Source organism: Melozone crissalis, unplaced genomic scaffold (genome assembly GCF_028551555.1).
Source record: "Melozone crissalis strain CALT ecotype California unplaced genomic scaffold, PUWL_Pcris_2 ptg000090l_1, whole genome shotgun sequence".
In the NCBI taxonomy this organism is placed as follows: Eukaryota; Metazoa; Chordata; class Aves; order Passeriformes; family Passerellidae; genus Melozone; species Melozone crissalis.
This window is the reverse complement of record NW_026535867.1, coordinates 904559-922669: the sequence shown is the minus strand read 5'-3', so window position 1 is coordinate 922669 and position 18111 is coordinate 904559. Positions and strand designations below refer to the sequence as shown.

At 42.4% G+C, this 18111-nt stretch overlaps 1 protein-coding gene across 4 annotated transcripts in view; it reads right to left on the bottom strand.

Annotated features, from left to right (window-relative positions):
• Positions 1–1255: 1255 nt before the first annotated feature.
• Positions 1256–18111, bottom strand: part of AGPAT3 (1-acylglycerol-3-phosphate O-acyltransferase 3) — an 87381-nt gene continuing 70525 nt past the window's right edge. For all 4 annotated transcript variants that reach the window (XM_054291279.1, XM_054291281.1, XM_054291278.1 and 1 more), the window contains 8 exons: positions 16406–16632; positions 10432–10601; positions 9455–9616; positions 7843–7996; positions 7349–7451; positions 4917–4992; positions 2563–2761; positions 1256–1924 (listed from right to left, as the gene is read on the bottom strand). In XM_054291279.1, the coding sequence (XP_054147254.1) occupies positions 1836–1924; positions 2563–2761; positions 4917–4992; positions 7349–7451; positions 7843–7996; positions 9455–9616; positions 10432–10601; positions 16406–16583 (1131 nt within the window). In that variant the 5' untranslated portion in view covers positions 16584–16632 and the 3' untranslated portion in view covers positions 1256–1835. The remainder of the gene's footprint in view (positions 1925–2562; positions 2762–4916; positions 4993–7348; positions 7452–7842; positions 7997–9454; positions 9617–10431; positions 10602–16405; positions 16633–18111) is intronic.

The window sequence follows — 18111 nt, the reverse complement described above, 5'->3', positions numbered from 1 at the left end:
CAAATGCTCTTGTTGAAAAGACCACAAATAAAAATCAAGTGCATGACAGAACAAGTGATTAATGACCCCAAGTAAAATATTTTTCTAAGTTACAAAATTGCTCTTCCAGTGTTTGAAAACAGAAAAACCTGTGGGAGAAGAGGTTACATTCCAACAGTTAAGAGCAAATTCAGAAAGAAGGTAAATTATTACTCTCTTATCTTGGTTACTGGAGCAAAGATGAAAACAACAACCAATACTTTGATAAAATCTGCTCTTTACAAAAGTGAGATTAATATTCTAGTGGCAGCTGGGTTAAAGATACAGACCCTGAGGGTTAGCTTCTGCCCTCAGCTGTAGATCTGCAACTCATTTCACCCACTTCTGTGAGCAGCCAAATGCAGATTGTGACCTTCAGACTTGAACATACAGGTATAGTTACCATCTGTTTGCAAATAATTCCCCAGCTATGCATACAGCAGCAACCTACAGAAACCTCCAAATGTGCGTTTGTAAAAAAAGGAAAGGAAGGAAGGAAAAAAGGGAGACAGGTACAGACATGATTCTGAGCTCTAATTTTCAGTGAAAAAGACGAAAATGTCAACAAGCAAAACTAAAGATAATTAAAATCCCTGAAGAGACCTTATACTCTTTCTAATGCTTTAACAGCACAGCTCACCTTGCAAGAAACTTCACATGAACACCTAAAGCATGATCAAGTCAAAAGAGCAGCACACCCTATCCTGACACACACAGGGTAAAGTCCTGGCCCCATCTCAATCCATGCTGAAACTCTCATCAGAAGTTCAAGAGATACCAGCATTCAAAATTTGACTGCTACAGACCTTTCCTTTTCACATTTTTTACAAAAGAAGACATTTTGAAAAATATTGTGCTGATTTCTAGTGCTGCCTCCCAGTTTACTGAGAGAGGTTGGCTGAACTGGACTTTGGTAATGAGAGATGCAAACAGAAATAAAAGGAGAATTGAAAAAAATCTTTTCTTTACACAACTCTAAATCCCACGGCCAATACCACTAATTAAAAAAAAAAAAAACAAACGAGCCCAAACAGATTCAAAATTATGGAACATGTTTGATGTGGAACAGGGCAAACAGCACTCAAGACTGAAGTAATATTTAGAAATTAAACAGCCTTGAGCAGTTAGCAGGAGATAGGATGGGAGTGTTATCCTATTGGATCTGTTCTATGGGATGTGCTGATGGATAACACGCTGCTTCCAAACTCCACTATCCCTTCTCCTGTGTTACAGAAGTTGCCTGAAAATAAAAAGTGTCAGTGTAACATACAAACAGGATTTCATCTGTAGCCATGACAACACAGCCAAAAAGACTCTAACCCAATGAACACCTGTCAATTCATTTAAGGAGGGTGTTTTTTCCTGGCTCATTAGTAAGAGAAGTTGAAAATCAATAAATGTTATGTTGGCTTTAGCAAGAGGAAACATTCAATGGCTCCTGTTGTAAAAGTGAGTGTAGTGCTCTTGACAGAAACCAGTTTTCAGTCATCTGAAGATACACGTGGCCATGGCCAATGCCCTCTTTTCTCCCCCACCCCAAGTCCCCCAACAAAGCAAGAAAAATTAGTTTCTTCTTCCACCCCACCCCAGATTTTCTCCCACAGCTTGACTACAGTAATCCTTGAACAGGCAGAAGGTTGGTGCATTCTCTTCAGTCGATGCCTCCACCTTCTTCATTCTTGGCTCAAGTTTTATTCATTAATATTAGTCATCAGTTATTAAGAAAAAGATAGTTTCTAAGTGTTTGTTGTTGTTTTTTTAACTGAAGTTAATCGGATACCATAGTCTGGTTATAGATGCTGATCTGCAGCCGTCAGTTATTCCTTTTTCTTGAATTCCTGGTTGCCATAGCTGGAGCCTTTTTCTATTTCAGTTACTCCTATCAGTCTACGAACTCCAAAGGAAGCTTTAAAATATAACAGAGAAATGAGAGGCACATTAAAAGCAGTCCAAGCACCCAGGAAGTTACATGTAAGCACACGAGCAGAACCCAATCCCCAAGTCAGCAGTGACCACACTGTGCTGTATGATGCTGCACAGGACACTCAAAGAGAGGGACAATCCAGATTTAAAAATATAATTACTGCTTCTCTTGGTTAACAGGACATGTAGCATGAACACTGAAGCACATCCCCTCTCTCCTCCCCTTCTATTATTGTTAGGGTTTTTTTGTTGTGGGGCTGGGGGGTGGAAATTTGGTGGTAATTATGTATTTTTTGTTTGTGCTGGTGGTTTTGTTTGTTTGTTTGTTTTTAAATTCACAGACAATTGTCCAGTGAAAGTATTTTCTCCTTCCAGCACCATAATAATGGGCTACATGACTCACCTACTACCACTACAGTTTTTGCTTAAGATATGAAGGCAAATTTGGCCAGATTAAAGCTTTTGAAACAATAAAAATGCTGTACAACAGAAAGACTAATGAGTGAGCTCCAAATATTTTCCTGCAAGCCCCATTCTCATGAATTAATCACAGAACTTATTGGAGGTAAAGGATCCTGTTCTATGTCACACTGGGCTTAGCATCTTCTCTGCTTTTATTACCTGCTCCTACAAGTCCCAGGAATGCAAGGATAAGGAGAGGTGATCCACTTGCAAAAACTCCAAAGCCAAATGTGAAGAGAGGAGAGAGGAGAACTGTGGCCCAAAAAAGGAAGTTTAGGAGAGTCCATGGTCTCCTAGGAGGTTTAAACTGCTTGCCAGGAAATATACCTTCCTGATTATACATCTCTTGCAAAGCATCCTGGGGGAAAGAGAAAAGAAAATGAGTTCTTAATGTTTGCACCAAGCAGCCCAAGATTAGTCAGCTCCAGGACAACATCCAGGACAGCATCTGTGCTACAAACTCATCCAGAGTGCACAGCAGCCAATTCCATCTGCTGTCACTTATTTGGGCATTGCTGTTGACCATCCAAGTGACCTTTAAGCCTTTTGAAGGCAATTTTGGCACCATCAAAAACTGAAACCTTATCATCCTCTGCACTACCAAATACTTTCATCTTGCCTGTAAATTGCTTAAGAATTTAGGGCAGCTTCAGGCCAGAGACCAGTTCAGACGCTACCAACTCTCTTAGCTGGGTGCTTTTCCTTCCTGTTTTTACTTCCAGAAAGGTCAGCATGATTCAGCAAAGCAGAAAAATTCTGTATGGAGAGCCAGGAGGGGAGGGCAAGGAATGAGCTGAGAGCAGAGACAGCACCAGCCCCAATCCCAGCCCTGCAACAGAGCCACTGCAGCCCAAGCTGAGCTGCAGAGGTGCAAAAATCTGGAACACATCACTCAAAGGAACAAGCTTCCCACCACCTTCCCTCAGTCTGGAAGATTGCTCTTTAAGGTTTCCATGCCATTACCAAGGATGGCTCAAGTCCAGCTATTCCTTGTTTGCATTTCTTATTTTTAAAATTTCCCTTACAATGGGCTGAGAAGTGCAAGGCATTCCTTGCCAAAACCAGCCTTTGGAGGACACATTCTCTGTGCAGGAAGAGGATTCCAGTTACAAAGTCACTGCAATAAATGGGATGAGAGGATTCCAGTTACAATGTATTGCAAACACTAAGATCAATATGTATAATACCCATGTCCATAAGCAATACCTCCCTGTCAACACCTCACAACAAAGGTGAACAGAGGCACAGCCAACATCAGGAGGGATGAGAGGAAATGGTGCCACATTGCAGCAGGGGAGGGTTAGATTGGACATTAGGAAAAAAAAAAAACTTTCATGGAAAGAGTTGTCCAGGGAAGACTGTCCAGGGAACTGGTGGAGTCATCATCCCTGGAAGTATTCAAAAAAACCCTATGGATTTTATGGATATGCCCTTGAGGACTTGGTTTAGTGGTGAACATGGTGTTGGGTTGACAGTTGGACCCTCTGTTCTTAGAAGCCTTTCTCAACCTCAAGGACTCTTTGGTTCTACAGACCTGCCTGAGGGGAGGTGGGGGAAAAGATGATGAGCTACTGCTCTTTGTAAAATAATCTCTCTCCTTAACTGAATCAGAGTTTGGATACTCAAACAAATTAGTTGAAATAAATAAAATGAAACTCAGAACAATTTGCTGCCTATCTAGAGACTGAGCATAAGCCTGGCAATGCTGCAGCACACATCATCATAGCTGGGGAAAGCCCAGGGTACTTAAACTTTCTGTGCTCTGCTGTCTTCCCCCAAAGATCAGCAAATCAAGATACACTTTTCCAGTTCAATAATCCACCACTTAAGGCTGGACAACAATTACAGCTCTCTCCTACTCCCCACAGAAGTGTTAAATCTGGTCGAGAAGTGTTAAAGTGGTTGAGAAAAATGGATTTTTCTAACCATCTAAGGTTAGAAAAAGAAATGACACAAGGAAGAGCTCTGAGCCATCTGAAGGCATGCTGGGCACGTGTTTTATCAGTCCCTGGCAGCAGCTCCCAGGGACTGTCTGTGCCATGTCACACACCACTGCAGAAGTATTAGCAGGAGGCAGAAGGAAAGTGACAGTGGAGGAAAAAATGAAAGCAAAGAACAATTGCAGCTGAAAGCTGGGACCTGCTGTCCCTGACAGACAGTTATCACTCTTCTCAAGTGCCTAAAAAAACCCACAGGGAAAATGGAGCTTTTAGAAATGCATGACAGAGATCCAAGTGCTGAAAAATGTAAAAAGACACTGGATTGATATTAGTCTTTCACAGCTCAGGCATATCTCTGAATTCCATTGTGCTTCCTGGCAATTTGAGACCTCACCACCCAGCCCTCTGCTGCCAAGGGGCCCCTTGGTCCTGCTCCTTCCAGCACTTTGAGGGATGGCTGCCTAGTTACACATAATATCCTCTCCATCCAGTGCAGGAGTGTGTATTACTCACTGCCTTAGTACACTCCCCTGTGCAATCCCACAAGGCAGAAAAGAATGTAAAGCTATTTACCTTTTCCTGGTAAAGCTTATGAAGCCAGTTTGCAGCTTCCTTTTCATCTTGAGGGATATCTTCCAGAGGAAATCTCCTAGTTTAGTAGAGAGATTAAAAAATGGAAAGAAGAAAAAAAATAATTAAGGGAAAAGCCAGGTATTTGGTTTTATGCCTCTCCTAGGGAAGATCTTCCATTCACTAAAGGGCAGAAATCTTTGCCAATAATGACACTGATGGCAGAGGTCTAAACACAGAGAAATGGGACTTAAAATGTGAGGTTTTAGGTTGGGAATTGGGTGCTATTTTAGACAAAAGAAACTGTACAAGCTCCTGTCAGTGTCAGAGCACATCAGTAAAATCATCATTTCCCATTCAAACACTGTTCCTCCTTCACCAGATCCACCCCTGGCTGATTTCCAGTGAGCTCAGGCTGAGGCACTCGGAGCTGGGAAAAGACAAGCAAGTGGAAAACCCAAGGGTAATTGTTGGTTGCATTTTGGTAATGAAAACCAAATTTTGGAAGCAATGGGAGAGGCAACTGAACGTTCACTTTTTACCATCTCTAAGGCAAACACTTGCAGTGACTGCACTTGTCCCTCTTTGTCTCTGCAGCCCCACAGACGGAGGCACACAGTTCTGGGGGTGTGTGACAATTCTGCCAGCCCTGAGCTGACCTCACTGAGAACAGTGCCTTGTCAGAGCCTCTCTGTAGTGATGAAGGGCCAACCATTCCCCTGTTTCTTCTGTTTTCTAGACCCTTCCAAGCCCAGCCCCTCTATGATTCTGTGAATTTGTTCTAACACATTTCTAATGATTTCTGCATCCCATAAGCAAACTGAACACCAGATCTGGCAGATTTACTTACATGAGCCCTAACAAGAGAAGCTGCTCAATTCATATAAATAATGCTCAATAAAAGCTCAGTGAAAAGTCATTTTCTGGAAGCTTTCTGGTGAAGTCGCCGTGGTGTTGCTGTCACCACTAGAGGGGACTCACAGCAACCACATTTGGTGATTTCCTGATTATTTCCTCTGGAGGCAGTTGGGATAAAGACTGGATCCCCTGCAGAGCTAAGCTGCTTACCTGGGCTCAGGTAACTACGTCTGCACATACCAAGAACAAGAGCTTATGTGCTTCCCTTCTCTGAGCTACACTAAGTCTGTTGGCACAACAAGGACATGCTCCATTTTCAGCAAAACATCTGTAAAAAGTCTCCTTATTCTCATAGCTTCTTCCCTCAAACAGGAAAAAAGTGTAGAAAAGCACTTTGAGAATATTCATTCCATCCACAAACACATTTTTCATCGAATTATCTAAGCACACTCATTTGTAGAGTACAATTAGTAATTTTACCTGGCCGCAGACTTTTACAAACCCAAATATCTTCTAACTCTATTAAAAACCACATTTCTCTTCTTTACTCCCATTACCCCTCTAAGAAATGAAAGAAAATTGCACCTCCATTAGCAAAAAGGATATTTAACTGAAGGCTGCCACAGTTCAGTGTATAATTAATAATTATACAGATGTGCATCCATGCATGTGCACCTCAGATCCAGCTAGATATCCTACATGCACTTGCCATCAGTGTGGAATTACAGGTGGAGCTGCCTGACCAGCTGTTTTGCTGGCTGGCAAATTGTCTGCTCACTTTCCTCATCAGGAATATGCTTGGCAAGTGTAAATAGTGAAAATGAAACCCCTTGCAAATGAGCAACTCCACTGCTCCATGGACAGCTCCACAGTCATCTTTTCAGCTGGGAGAATAAAATGTTGTGGATGCTGCAGCAACACACAGACCCAAAGCCAGAGGGGAAAGGTGTGGGGGGAAGGAGAAAAAATAAAAAGCCTTTTTCCCTTTTTTTTAACTTTTCAAAACCAAGCATCAGCCTCATCACCAGAATACAGCAATGTTTTCCAAAGGGTGGGTGAATCCCACAGAGAAGCAGAAGCAAACTGTCTAAAGAACTGTGGAAAGAATAACCAGGTCATGTCTCAGGTACAAACATAAAAGGGAAGAGAAGACATTCAACAGGATTGGTAGTTTTTATGATCACAAGGAACCCTTTGAAGCAGAAGGCAGCAAGGAGAAAGCAAGAAAGAGAAGAGGTGTGTGTGCATGCAAATGTGTGTGTGCTGCATGGGGTTAGGTGTTAACAGCTACTCTTTGAGGCAAAGGAACAGTGAGGAATGTGAGCAATGTCCCACTTCATTCACAGGATGTCTGAATTTCAGCAGTTTTAAATTTTTAATCTGCAGATCAAACCATGTGAGTGAGGCAGAGAAACTGGTATGTAAAGGAGCTTTAGATTATTTATTACAAGGGACCACAGAAGCTGAAGGACAAGGAGAAGTGGACTACAGGAAAGGAAATTACCCTGTAAAATCTGAATACACTTTAGCATGCTAAACTATGCATCTTAGGGCTCACCTCCATCAGTAATGCTCACCTTACACACATATCTGCTTCATATTTCTTTCCATAAAGAATTCCTAATAAAGATGGGTTCTTGTTTCCTCTGAAATTTAGTGTTACATCATACACTGCTGAAACTGTTGGGAAAAAAAAGATAAAACAGAGCTGTTACATCAGCAATTCTAGCAAGCACCTTCTGGCATCCTTGCTTGAAACAGCACAGAGCCTTGTGCAAGCCTTGCATTAATGACGTGTCAGAGTTCTATGTTTACACATCACATTTATCTGCACCAGCCCCCTGACACTCCCAGCTCTGTAAAACACCAGATGACTTGATGAACTAAGCAACATTAAAAGGTTTTTAGTATTTCTTAAGACTGGTTATCTGACAGTTCTGTGGCAATTTACAAATTACCAGCTGACATGCTGCATCCTCATTACTGCCAGCTCACTAATTGCAACGAACAACAGAGCAGACTATGCTGGTGCTAAATAACACATTACAAGTGCTGCAAAACTTGGCAGTACCTGTTCCCCTGAGACACTGGACAGCAGTGGTGAAACCTTTGGTTCTGGGCAACAGGTGGTATTTCAGTTTAGGCAACCCCTTGGATTCAGCTACTTCCATACTGATGCGGTGCTTGGTCTCTGTGAAACGAGTTCCTTCACAGTACAGCAGAAACTGTGCAAGGCAAAAGCAAAAAAAAAAAAACTCTCAAGGATATCTTGAGATATCAAAAGAAATCCAGCAGTATACTGAAAATCTGTCCAAGATAAACATGCATGTGTACACACTTCTGTTGTGTCATCTCTTCACCATGTATTAGGCATAAGCACCAACTCCCAGCTCATTTACCATTACCTTTACATTTAACAACACTTGCACCAAATTTAAGGTGACAAAAAGACAGCCCTAATTGTGGCATTTAGAATGTACAGAAATTAGGAAATTGATCCACTCAAGTCAATTTTAATCATGATTTCAATTACCAAGCAGGAAGTCTTGATTTAAATAATCAATGCTAACTACATTTTGCACTTATATTTTCTAGTTGTTTTCCCTAGAGACTTGTCCTTGGTTCTCAGTTGTAGAATCATTAAAATGTATAGATTTGAAGCTCAAGTTCAGTCTTGAGATTTTCTAATTGGTAGGGTTTATTCTGTGTTTTTCTTTTCTTTTCTTCCCCACACTCATCAGAAAGATACATTCAATATAATTCATAACTATATATTCAAGCAATTAAGTAGCTTAAAATACATTCTCCAGAGTCTTACTTTTTTCTGTCTTTGTAATGATAGAAAATTACAATGCATTCACAATGTTCTAGTTAGGTCTTAATGTTTCACTATTCATTTTAACAAGCTGTACTGGATAATACTGAAAATTCACTTAAAATGCATAAAAAGCCTCTTAATGTTTTATAAGCCAAATAATTGTACATTACATGTGCTGCTATAAAAGCAAAACTGAGAATTTATCAAAACCTTTGCATTCAAAGCTCTAAGAAGGTTAATGGGCTGATTACAGCACTGTGCTGCTGCAGTGAAGTTTAACAGCATTGCACACAATGAAACAGAGATGTTTTACCCTTGATTTTAAATAATGTCAAAATAAAAAGGAAAAAATGTAACTGCAGAAGCAGATATAAACTTGCCATATGTCCTCACAGAGACTTTTTGGGAAACCTGCAATTTCACAGATCAACGAACACACTAACAGGAACTTTCCATCAAAATCTATGGCCTGTGCAGTCAAATTCACTCACTTCTCCAAAAAACATTTTTTTTTGTTGATGTGTCTTTTCAGTCTACCTGAGAAAATGTTATACAGATGTAGCAATCAAATGTAAGGGGTTTTTTTTAAATAGGCAAAAATAAGTTTGGGCAGAATCATTAGTATCACACAAGCCTGATTTATAAATTATTCTTAAGCTTCTGAACTGTTTCCCAAATGGGTTTCCTTACCAACAGGCACACAGCAGTTCTCTACCAGCATATCCCAAAAGACCTCCTGAAACAGAGCATGGCTTTTCCATGACAGCTCTTGGAATTGAGCACACCTTCTCACAAAGCCACAGGCACCAGTCTGTCACCATTTCACTTCCAGCAGCCAGTACCAGAGGAGGGACTCAACACTTACCCACATATATTCAGGATAATCAGACAAACGTTTCAATCCCTCAATGACTGTATCTCTGTCCTCTTCCCATTTCCTTTTGCAGAAAACAATCTCAAGGAAGTACCACGTCCAGCCGATTAGGGGCACATAGAGCAGCTCTCTCTTCGCAAGAACTTTGGAACTCTTGGAGAGAAAACAAAAGTGACAATCCAAAAATGTCATTTGTTCATTTGTGCAACGAGGTCAAACACATTAAAGCTAAGATGATGGAGTTGGATCTGGGAACTTAAATGCAAAGAAACTGTTTATAGGTGGGTTTTAAGCAGTGTCGGAGTCTCTAGGTTGTCAGAGTGACCCTGAGAAAAGTTAGAAAGTCTCTTTTCCCAGCCTGGCGCTCGAAGAAGGAGTCAGAGCTCTTCATTTCTCAGTCTCAAAGTTGTTTATTGCATCTTATCTATAAAAAAATTTCTCCTGTCCTGCCAAGGTTAGCTCAGCACAACAGTCCAGGCACTCTGCCTGCCCCCAGGGCAGTGTTATGTCTTTATAATAAAAACTACATGTACAATGTTTACAATTACTTTCCAATACCTATCACCTATGTTAGACAGTGAGCTTCTACTCTAACCCAATCTGTAAGTGCCAACATCACAGCAGAAGATGGAGGCCAAGAAGAAGAAGGAGAAAGGCTGGACATGCCCAGTTCCCTCCATCTTGTCTCCTGAACCCCCACACCAGAAACCCCAAAATCTACTTTTCCACTCCATGATAACTTCACTATTATTCTACTTAACCTGTTGTGGCTTGCAGATCTTCATCTAAGGTTGGTAATTTGCTCCACAGGTCATAATCAAACCCACAGGTGTTTTGGGCTTCATGCCAGGGCTTCTGAGCCCCTGGCAGGGGTCTTGGCTGCTCAGCACAGCCAGAGGGATGTCCTGGGTGCTGACAAAGCAGACCTGCCACCCTGCAGAGGAAGGGGAAGCTCATGGCCCACGTACCCCCAGCACTCCAAAGCGCTCCGTCATCGTCCAGCCGCACAGGAAGTCGATCTCAAAGTTGTGGTTCAGGATGATGATGACATGTTCCTTCCCAAAGGTTTTCACCGTGGCCTCGTCTGAGAACAGGGTGCACTCTGTGCCTGACCACCATTCCAGCAGCATTACCAACTCTAGCAAACATGATGGAGGTGGAGAGAGGAATTAGGGGTATCCCTTGCAGAAAGCATTTAGAGTTTCCTCCTCAGCCCCATTCACTGCCCAGCCTCTCGTGACTCCCAACACCATCACCTTCCAAAGCCACCCAGCAGAGATGAAACAAAAGCTTGGTACAGACCACACCATAATACCATCCCTGAGCAGTATTTAATGCACCAGACATATGCATTATGGATAATTCAGCAAGTTTTTAACAGTGACAAGTCTGGGCATTGCATTACAATTGCAAAATTTGATGACCACTGGAAAAAAAAAAAAGCCCAAAGATTTTTATGCCTGAAAACAGACAGTGGAGCTGTTGATTGCACCACTAAATGAGCACAGTTCCTCCCAGGTGGAATAGAAATTATGCATAGATGCAGCCTAATGTTTTTACTCCACATGAAACAAGCCTTATGGAGGTAAACAGACCAATAAAGGTCTTTTAAAGGGATGCAGTGACATAGATCTTCTTTGATAGATTTTAATATTAAAACACAGGGCTCTAATTGTTCTGCATTATGATCATCAACACAGAGTTAAAAACAGCAGAAAATTGAGCTAATTTATCAAAATACCTGGGTAAAGACAGAAATGGCAAATTTTGTCTTTCTTTTACTGCAAAAGAATGAGTCCTTTTCCCTCCATTTACTCCAACTTTAAAGTATCACAGCAACTCTTATTCCACCCTGAACATTTGTTACCCTTTTTTTATTTTCCACCTCCCCTTTTTCATCATAAAACCCCCTTCCACTTAAATTCAGCATGCAGTGACTGTAGTTGCTATGGTTAGCTTATTTCCCTCATTTCAGTACATGGAGGCAGATGGAAGGCATTGCTTGCATCATGGGACAACTATAAAAAGTATGAGAATAGTTCATCCTCCCAGTAGGAAGATTTGCTTCCCTGCAAACTGTAGTCATTGGTATTTTTTTTTTATTTCAATGAGATGTGGTTGAAATAAAAATGTGATTGCACAAATATAGCAGTTAAAAAGAGTCCAACCCCTCCCACATGACTACACCTGCAGGTTCCCCCTCTGTTCCCTCTGTCAGGTTCTGCCAGGAGGTTTTTCAGCTTCCCATTAGGAGTTTCTGGTTTTGCCAAACAGGGCAGCACCTTCCCAAACAAGGGTTTCTGATCAGTGGGATCAGATAAGGTCATCTATCCATAGATGAACAGATAAGGTCATCTATCCATACTGCTGAACAGGAGTTTGGGATCCAATCTTGCACCACTCCAGAGAGAAGGCAAACACAGGATTTGGGTGAATAATAGGGAAAACCAGTCCTGGTCTGCTCAGGGTACAGAGCTCACCTAGCACTGTGTTTTTCACTCATGACCACTCACTCACCCACAGGTTATTCCCCTGTATCACTTTCAGCACTTGCTCATTTGGAGGCACAACAAAGTTATGCACCTTGCTGGCCAAGAGAGCTTAACCCCAGTCAACTGGAAATATGGCAGAGGAAAGGCAGAATTGTCTTGTTCCTTCACACCAGGTACAGGTTTCTATCACTGCTTCCCAGCTTTGCATGCTTTGTGTTCACTCACCTTCCTTTCTCTGGCTATCCTGGCTCAGGAAAAGGAGAAAGAGGACAGCAAGAATGTCCTCAGATCACCTTCCAAGCAGGAGGCCAGGAGGATGGAGCAGTGGTACCAAACACATCATGGCACTCTGAGCAATTTTCCCTTTCCAGTGCTGACTGTGTACCAAGGAGGAACATCTCCAGTACCTGCTACATTTTCTTATAAAAATTATAATCACCTGGGTGTGTATCTTCTTCAAAATCAGGGGGAAAATATAAATCTGCAGAGGCCAGTGTGGATGTGACTTTCTGCAGAACCTTTTTCCCTAAAACATTAGAGGATTTGCCAGAGTTCATACTGAGAGAGAAGGGCTGATGAGCCAAAGGATTAACACGAGGAGACAGATTGTCCTTTGCAAGTGTGCTGACAAATGATGTAATTATAACCAGGAGTGGGCTCATTTCCTTTTTTCAGTGTGTGGGTTACAGCTCCTTTGCGTGGCACTGATCCTATCAATGCTACACAAGAAATCCCTCTGAATGAAGGAATGGCAACACTTGCACTGCCCAGGACAGTTCCTGTAGGGAATAAGCAACACCTGGCATCAACCACCCCTTTGCAGCTGGGGGTCCCACACACCAAAGCATTTACAGCATCACAAGCCTCCCAGAAACAAAGCAAAGAAGGGGCACAGCACATCCCTCACCTGGAAGTACCAACATTTGAGAGGTTATTTTTGCAACAGGACTAACCCAAACATGCTGCACTCTCCAAGGGTGTGATTAATCTGCAAGGAGCTGACGTGGGAGAGCTGCAAGTACAGACTACCTGTCATGAATTTATGGGTTTATGTTGGGGCCAGAGCCTGAGAGGCTACCTTCCCCAAATGTCTGTCAGGAACATTGGATAGGGTCTCTCCTCCTCCCCTTTGGAAGCTGGGCTTTATGTATTTGAGAGGAGAGACAGTAAGAACAGTCACATAAAGGATCACCTGGGTATCCCTCCCTGCACTGATCCTGTGCCAGCTGGGCAGAGCAGCTTCTCTTACAGACCCTCAGCCTGAAACCACAAACAGTTCAGAGAAAATGAGTAAAATGCAGCATCCAGAGCAGAACACCAACCTACAGGGTCCTTCCCAAAAGGCTTCTCCATACTGAAATATATTTCACTATGGATGGCAACACTGGAGCTACTGCATTTACACAGCTTACCTAAATTGCTATAAATCACAATTGAAGAGCATATTCTGCAGCTCTTCCATTACAGGCCATCAGCTCTCTGCAATCCCACATAACACTTACACTGATTTTCATAGTTTAATTTCCCAAGATGTTCATTTATAACAGGGTACACACCAGGAGTTATCCTATGTACAACCAATTATCTACTCAGTTTCTCCAAACCTCTTTGTACAATGATGTGAGTTATTTCCAGTGTTTAGAGGATGTAAGCAGCATCTAAAGTGTGATTTTTTTCATGCACAATGCTAACTAAGGGCTGAGCCTAAAGCCTTACAGGAGCAAGCAGCTAATATCCTCAGAAAAGCCCAACTATTAATGCAGCAATAGTTTTCAGCATGAGATCGGATTCTAGATTTTTAAAAGCAGAAAGAAATTTTTACAAGCAAATGAAAAATAAAAACTCCTATACATCCCCACTCTTATCCAACCAAACTCATTTTGAAGTTTTTGGTAAGCTCTTCTACTGCAATACTTTTTTCCTGACAATTTGCCTGCTAGTCTATTTAATTTCCTCTCTCCTGTACTTCTCAGTAGGGAGGACAAAAAGCACAGTAAAGACAGGGACAACAAGCTTAAAAAGAGACTGAACCAGACACATCAGAGGGGTTTTGTTTGTGATACTTCACATGGATGATTTACAAAATGTGGGTGCCTGTCAGTGGACTGCTGAACTGTAATTTCAGTGCTCATTCTGGTGACTCATTTACCCAAAGTGGGAGTTGGATGCTGAGCTGAGCACTAAGGTAAGTGGCCATGCACACTGGGAAGGGATGGAGAATGGAAACCAATTAGATGATTCACTGCTGAAACAGGAGGTGACATTTGGGCTAAGGAGCCTTCTCAACACTCTAAACATTTTCAGAAATACAGCTCTGTGAGGAGAAGGCATCCACAGGGAGGAAGTTCTGCAAAGGTCTGACAGAGGAGAACAAAGAAGCTGCACTCAGTACAGAGCTGACCCATGGGCAGAAGAAGAACCACTGAAAATGCTCACAAGAGGAGACCCCAGCCTCAGAGATGGGCACTGAAGGGTGTAAGAGGATTCTGAAGTTTGTCACACAGTTCAGCTGCAAACAAATCTACAGGAGATATTTTAAGATAGACCTCTCCCTCTGCACAATAAACCTGGGCTCCTACATGATCCATACTGCTCACATGCTCAGTACCTGAGCCAGGCTCACAATGGTCCCTCAGCACAGGTGCTGACACTGGATGAAGATGGCATTGGGACACAAGTAACAGCTCCTATCAGTCCAGATAAGGTTGGAGGTGCAGAGGAGCTTTACTTCTCACTTTTTTGAATGACAGAGTGACAACACACTTTAGACCCTTGACTTCTGTGTGATTTCCCAGTATTCCAGGAAAAAAAAATGCTGTTTTGAACTGCTCTGAAAAAATCTACATCTAACTTATCATTTCTCTCATCTCTGTGTGCAAACAGATACATGTGCATACGTGGCTGCAGCTCTCTTCACAGAGAGCAGCAGGCACAACTTCCTCAGGATTCTTCCTGGGGAAGGCAGTGAAAAAGCTCAGAGAAGAAGAAAAACAATTCTTAGTTCTACTTGCAGCATCTGTTGTTTGGCACATGTGGAATGTGTTATGGAGATTGTTTACCCAAAAGGGATTTGTTAATTGGACACTGGTGATGGCTGTTTTGGATTGATTGACCAATTAGGTCAAAGCTGTGTCGTGACTGCCTGTAAAGGGTCACGGGTTTTTCTTTAGTACAGTTTTAGTTCAATTTAGTATAGTAGTAATATAGTTTCTAATATAATATAATATGGCTTAATAAAGCATTTGTTCAGCCTTCTGAATCATGGAGTCATTGCAACCTTTGGGGTGTTTGTGAGGGTCCCCAGGATGAGGTGAGAGATGAGAATTTGACTCCTTGTTCTCAGAAGGCCGATTTATTATGATATGATATGATATGATATGATATGATATGATATATAAATGCTATACTAAAACCATACTAAAGAAAAAGGATACAGACAGAAGGCTTAACAAGAATGACAATGAAAGCTTGCGACTGACTCCTCAGAGTCTGACACAGCTGATGGTGATTGGTCATTGAGTAAAAACAAGTCACATGTTTGGATAAACAATCTCCAGACCACATTCCAGAGCAGCAAAACACGGAGAAGCTGAAGCTTTCCCAGGAGAAGAAATCCTGGCAAAGGGATTTTTCAGAAAATATCATGGTGACAGCACGTTATTCCCTGACTGGGGGTTGTCCTGTACTGATATGCGTATATGTATTTCCTTTGGTTAATGTCCTAGGGTGATGTTATGATGCGTGTATCCCCATTCCTGTGTTCTGTTTATGCTGGATATCATGTTCTGTGCCTTCAAGACTGGCTCTGAAGACCGAAAGTTTTGTTTTGGTTTTGCTATCAGCTGCTCCCCCATGGCTGGTGGGACACAGAGACAGGGCAGTACATGGTGCTGCTTTTGCTTTTTGCTTTGCTCTTGCTCCTGCTTTGCTTTTTGCTTTTATATTCTGCTCATTAGTTAGTTTAGCTAAACAGTCCAAATTTCTTCCTGGACTGTTTTTCCTTTCCCTTTTTTGGACCTACTTGAGCCTGCTCCGGGCTGGGCCCTGGGAACACCGAGAGTTTGCACCCTGTGGCCTAGCGGGGCCTACTCTGGGCAGCAGCTGCCCCAGCGCCAGAGGGACTGAGAACAGAGTGACCAGCCCCAAGAGAGACTCTCTGAATTTGTCATCTTTTTCAGAGCAGTGAAAGAGTGGTGTCATCCTGTGCTGTTCATTTTGTGTGCAGGGGGTGCTGTGCCTGTTAAATAAACAGGTTCTTTCCACTTCTCTCCGAGGAATCCTTCCCGAACTGGTTGGGGTGAGGAGCCGTGTGGATTTGCTTTCTGAAGGGGCCCATTTGGAGGTTTTCTCCCAAATTTGCCCTGAACCAGGACAGTTAACAAAAGCAAAACCAAGAAAAGCCTCTTCCCAGCCTCACCCATCCCATCCCAGCCCATCCCATCATACTCACGGCTCCATAGGGAATAGGCAAGGCGACAGTTTACTCGGCGATAGAGCTGCTTGTTGATGGGCCAGAGGAGCAGCGTGCATAGTTGGATGAAGTTAATGATCAGTCCACTGACAACAAAGACGAACCCAATGAGGAGGTGAACTATGAACTGGGTCTTCAGGAAGGCAATGAAGCCCATGATAACCACTCAGAAGCGTGTGCAAGGGCCGTCACTCAGAATAACTGTCCTGAAGCAGGAAAAAACAACAAACAACAAAAGAGTCAAATGGAGTGGATTTACAAGCTCTGAGGAAGGACAAAGCAAAAGCCCTGAAATAGTCCAGGTTCATTCATCAAGAGGAACTCAACTCAATAAACACTGTGCTCTCCACACCTGCCTCATGGAGATCTTCATACAATAAACAGGTGATGGTGCAAATCCCTGCCCAAAATAGGAAGGAATCATTATTTACAATTTACAGCCCACCAGGAAGATTATTGTTTGCTGAAAAGACTAATATCACACCTTTCTTCAAACAAATACCACATAATTGGGAGTTAATGCTGGGAGGAATACAGAGCCCTGCACTCTCAGTGAGCAGTGGTCAGGATATCTTTAGGGATGCTGTCCTGAACAGGAACCTCACCCTGCAAAGAGCAGGGCTGGCCACACACACCTTCAGTCTAGCCAACACTAAGGCAAGGAAATGGAAATCAGGTATTCCCACATTCAAAACCCATGCTGGAGCAGGTTTAATAACTTCTCACCTTGTCAAGCCACATTTCTGTGATCAAATATACCAGTTAGTGTGGGGGGAAAGTGTAAAATGATAAAAAAGCCTTAGGCTATGTAGCAGTACAAACTTGATCTGGAATGGGCATTGGTGCAGAACCTTGATTCCACCAAATTAGCCCTTAACTCTGAGCCTGTGCCATATTTATACCAGGTGCAGAAAGACTGGCAAAGGCTGAACCAGCAGAATGCCACAGGAGCTTAGACAAGCCTGATCCACTACAAATCCTGCCAGCACAAAGTTAACCCAGCAAACTCTATTTACCAAGCCACCAAACTGAGCTTATTGCAAACCCCACATTATACAGCACTGGCCTGGTTGACCTGTTGGTTACTGGAAGCCAGAGCCTTGAGGTCTCACCCAAAAAATAAAAGCTTGACCCTGATTTTCTGCCACAGCCACAGCTTGCTGATGGTTTCAAGCTCAGCTTTTGCAAGTGTGGCAAATGACCAGATCAAGCAGTAGATGGTAACAAATACTTTTGACAAACCAGGCATCCCCAGGAGAGGTAGACCCCATGTCTGAAAATAAAGTCCCTGCCAGCTGTGAGGAATCAAATAATTTTCACTCACCACCTGCTTACAGTGTGCTGCTATTTATAAAACTCTACAGCAATTTAATTGTGAAAGCTTGTTGTCTATCCTCTCTTCTGCCAATCAGGTACAGCCTTTCAAGGCTCAGAGTGTCTAGTTTTTGCACAATTAGCATTCATTTGCATCATTAGTAACCTACCCACTTCAGCAGCACATAAGAGAGGCAAAAAAAAAAGCCTGGTTGAACACAGCCAGTATTGTGCCTACCACAGAAAGCAAAGCAAAGCAAAGCAAAAGAATAATATTGGAGTTCATGATAAATAATCTAAATTCTCCCAGTGTTTTCCTGTAAGGATGAAAGAAACATTTCTTCCACTAATAAATTACTTTAAGAACAGCT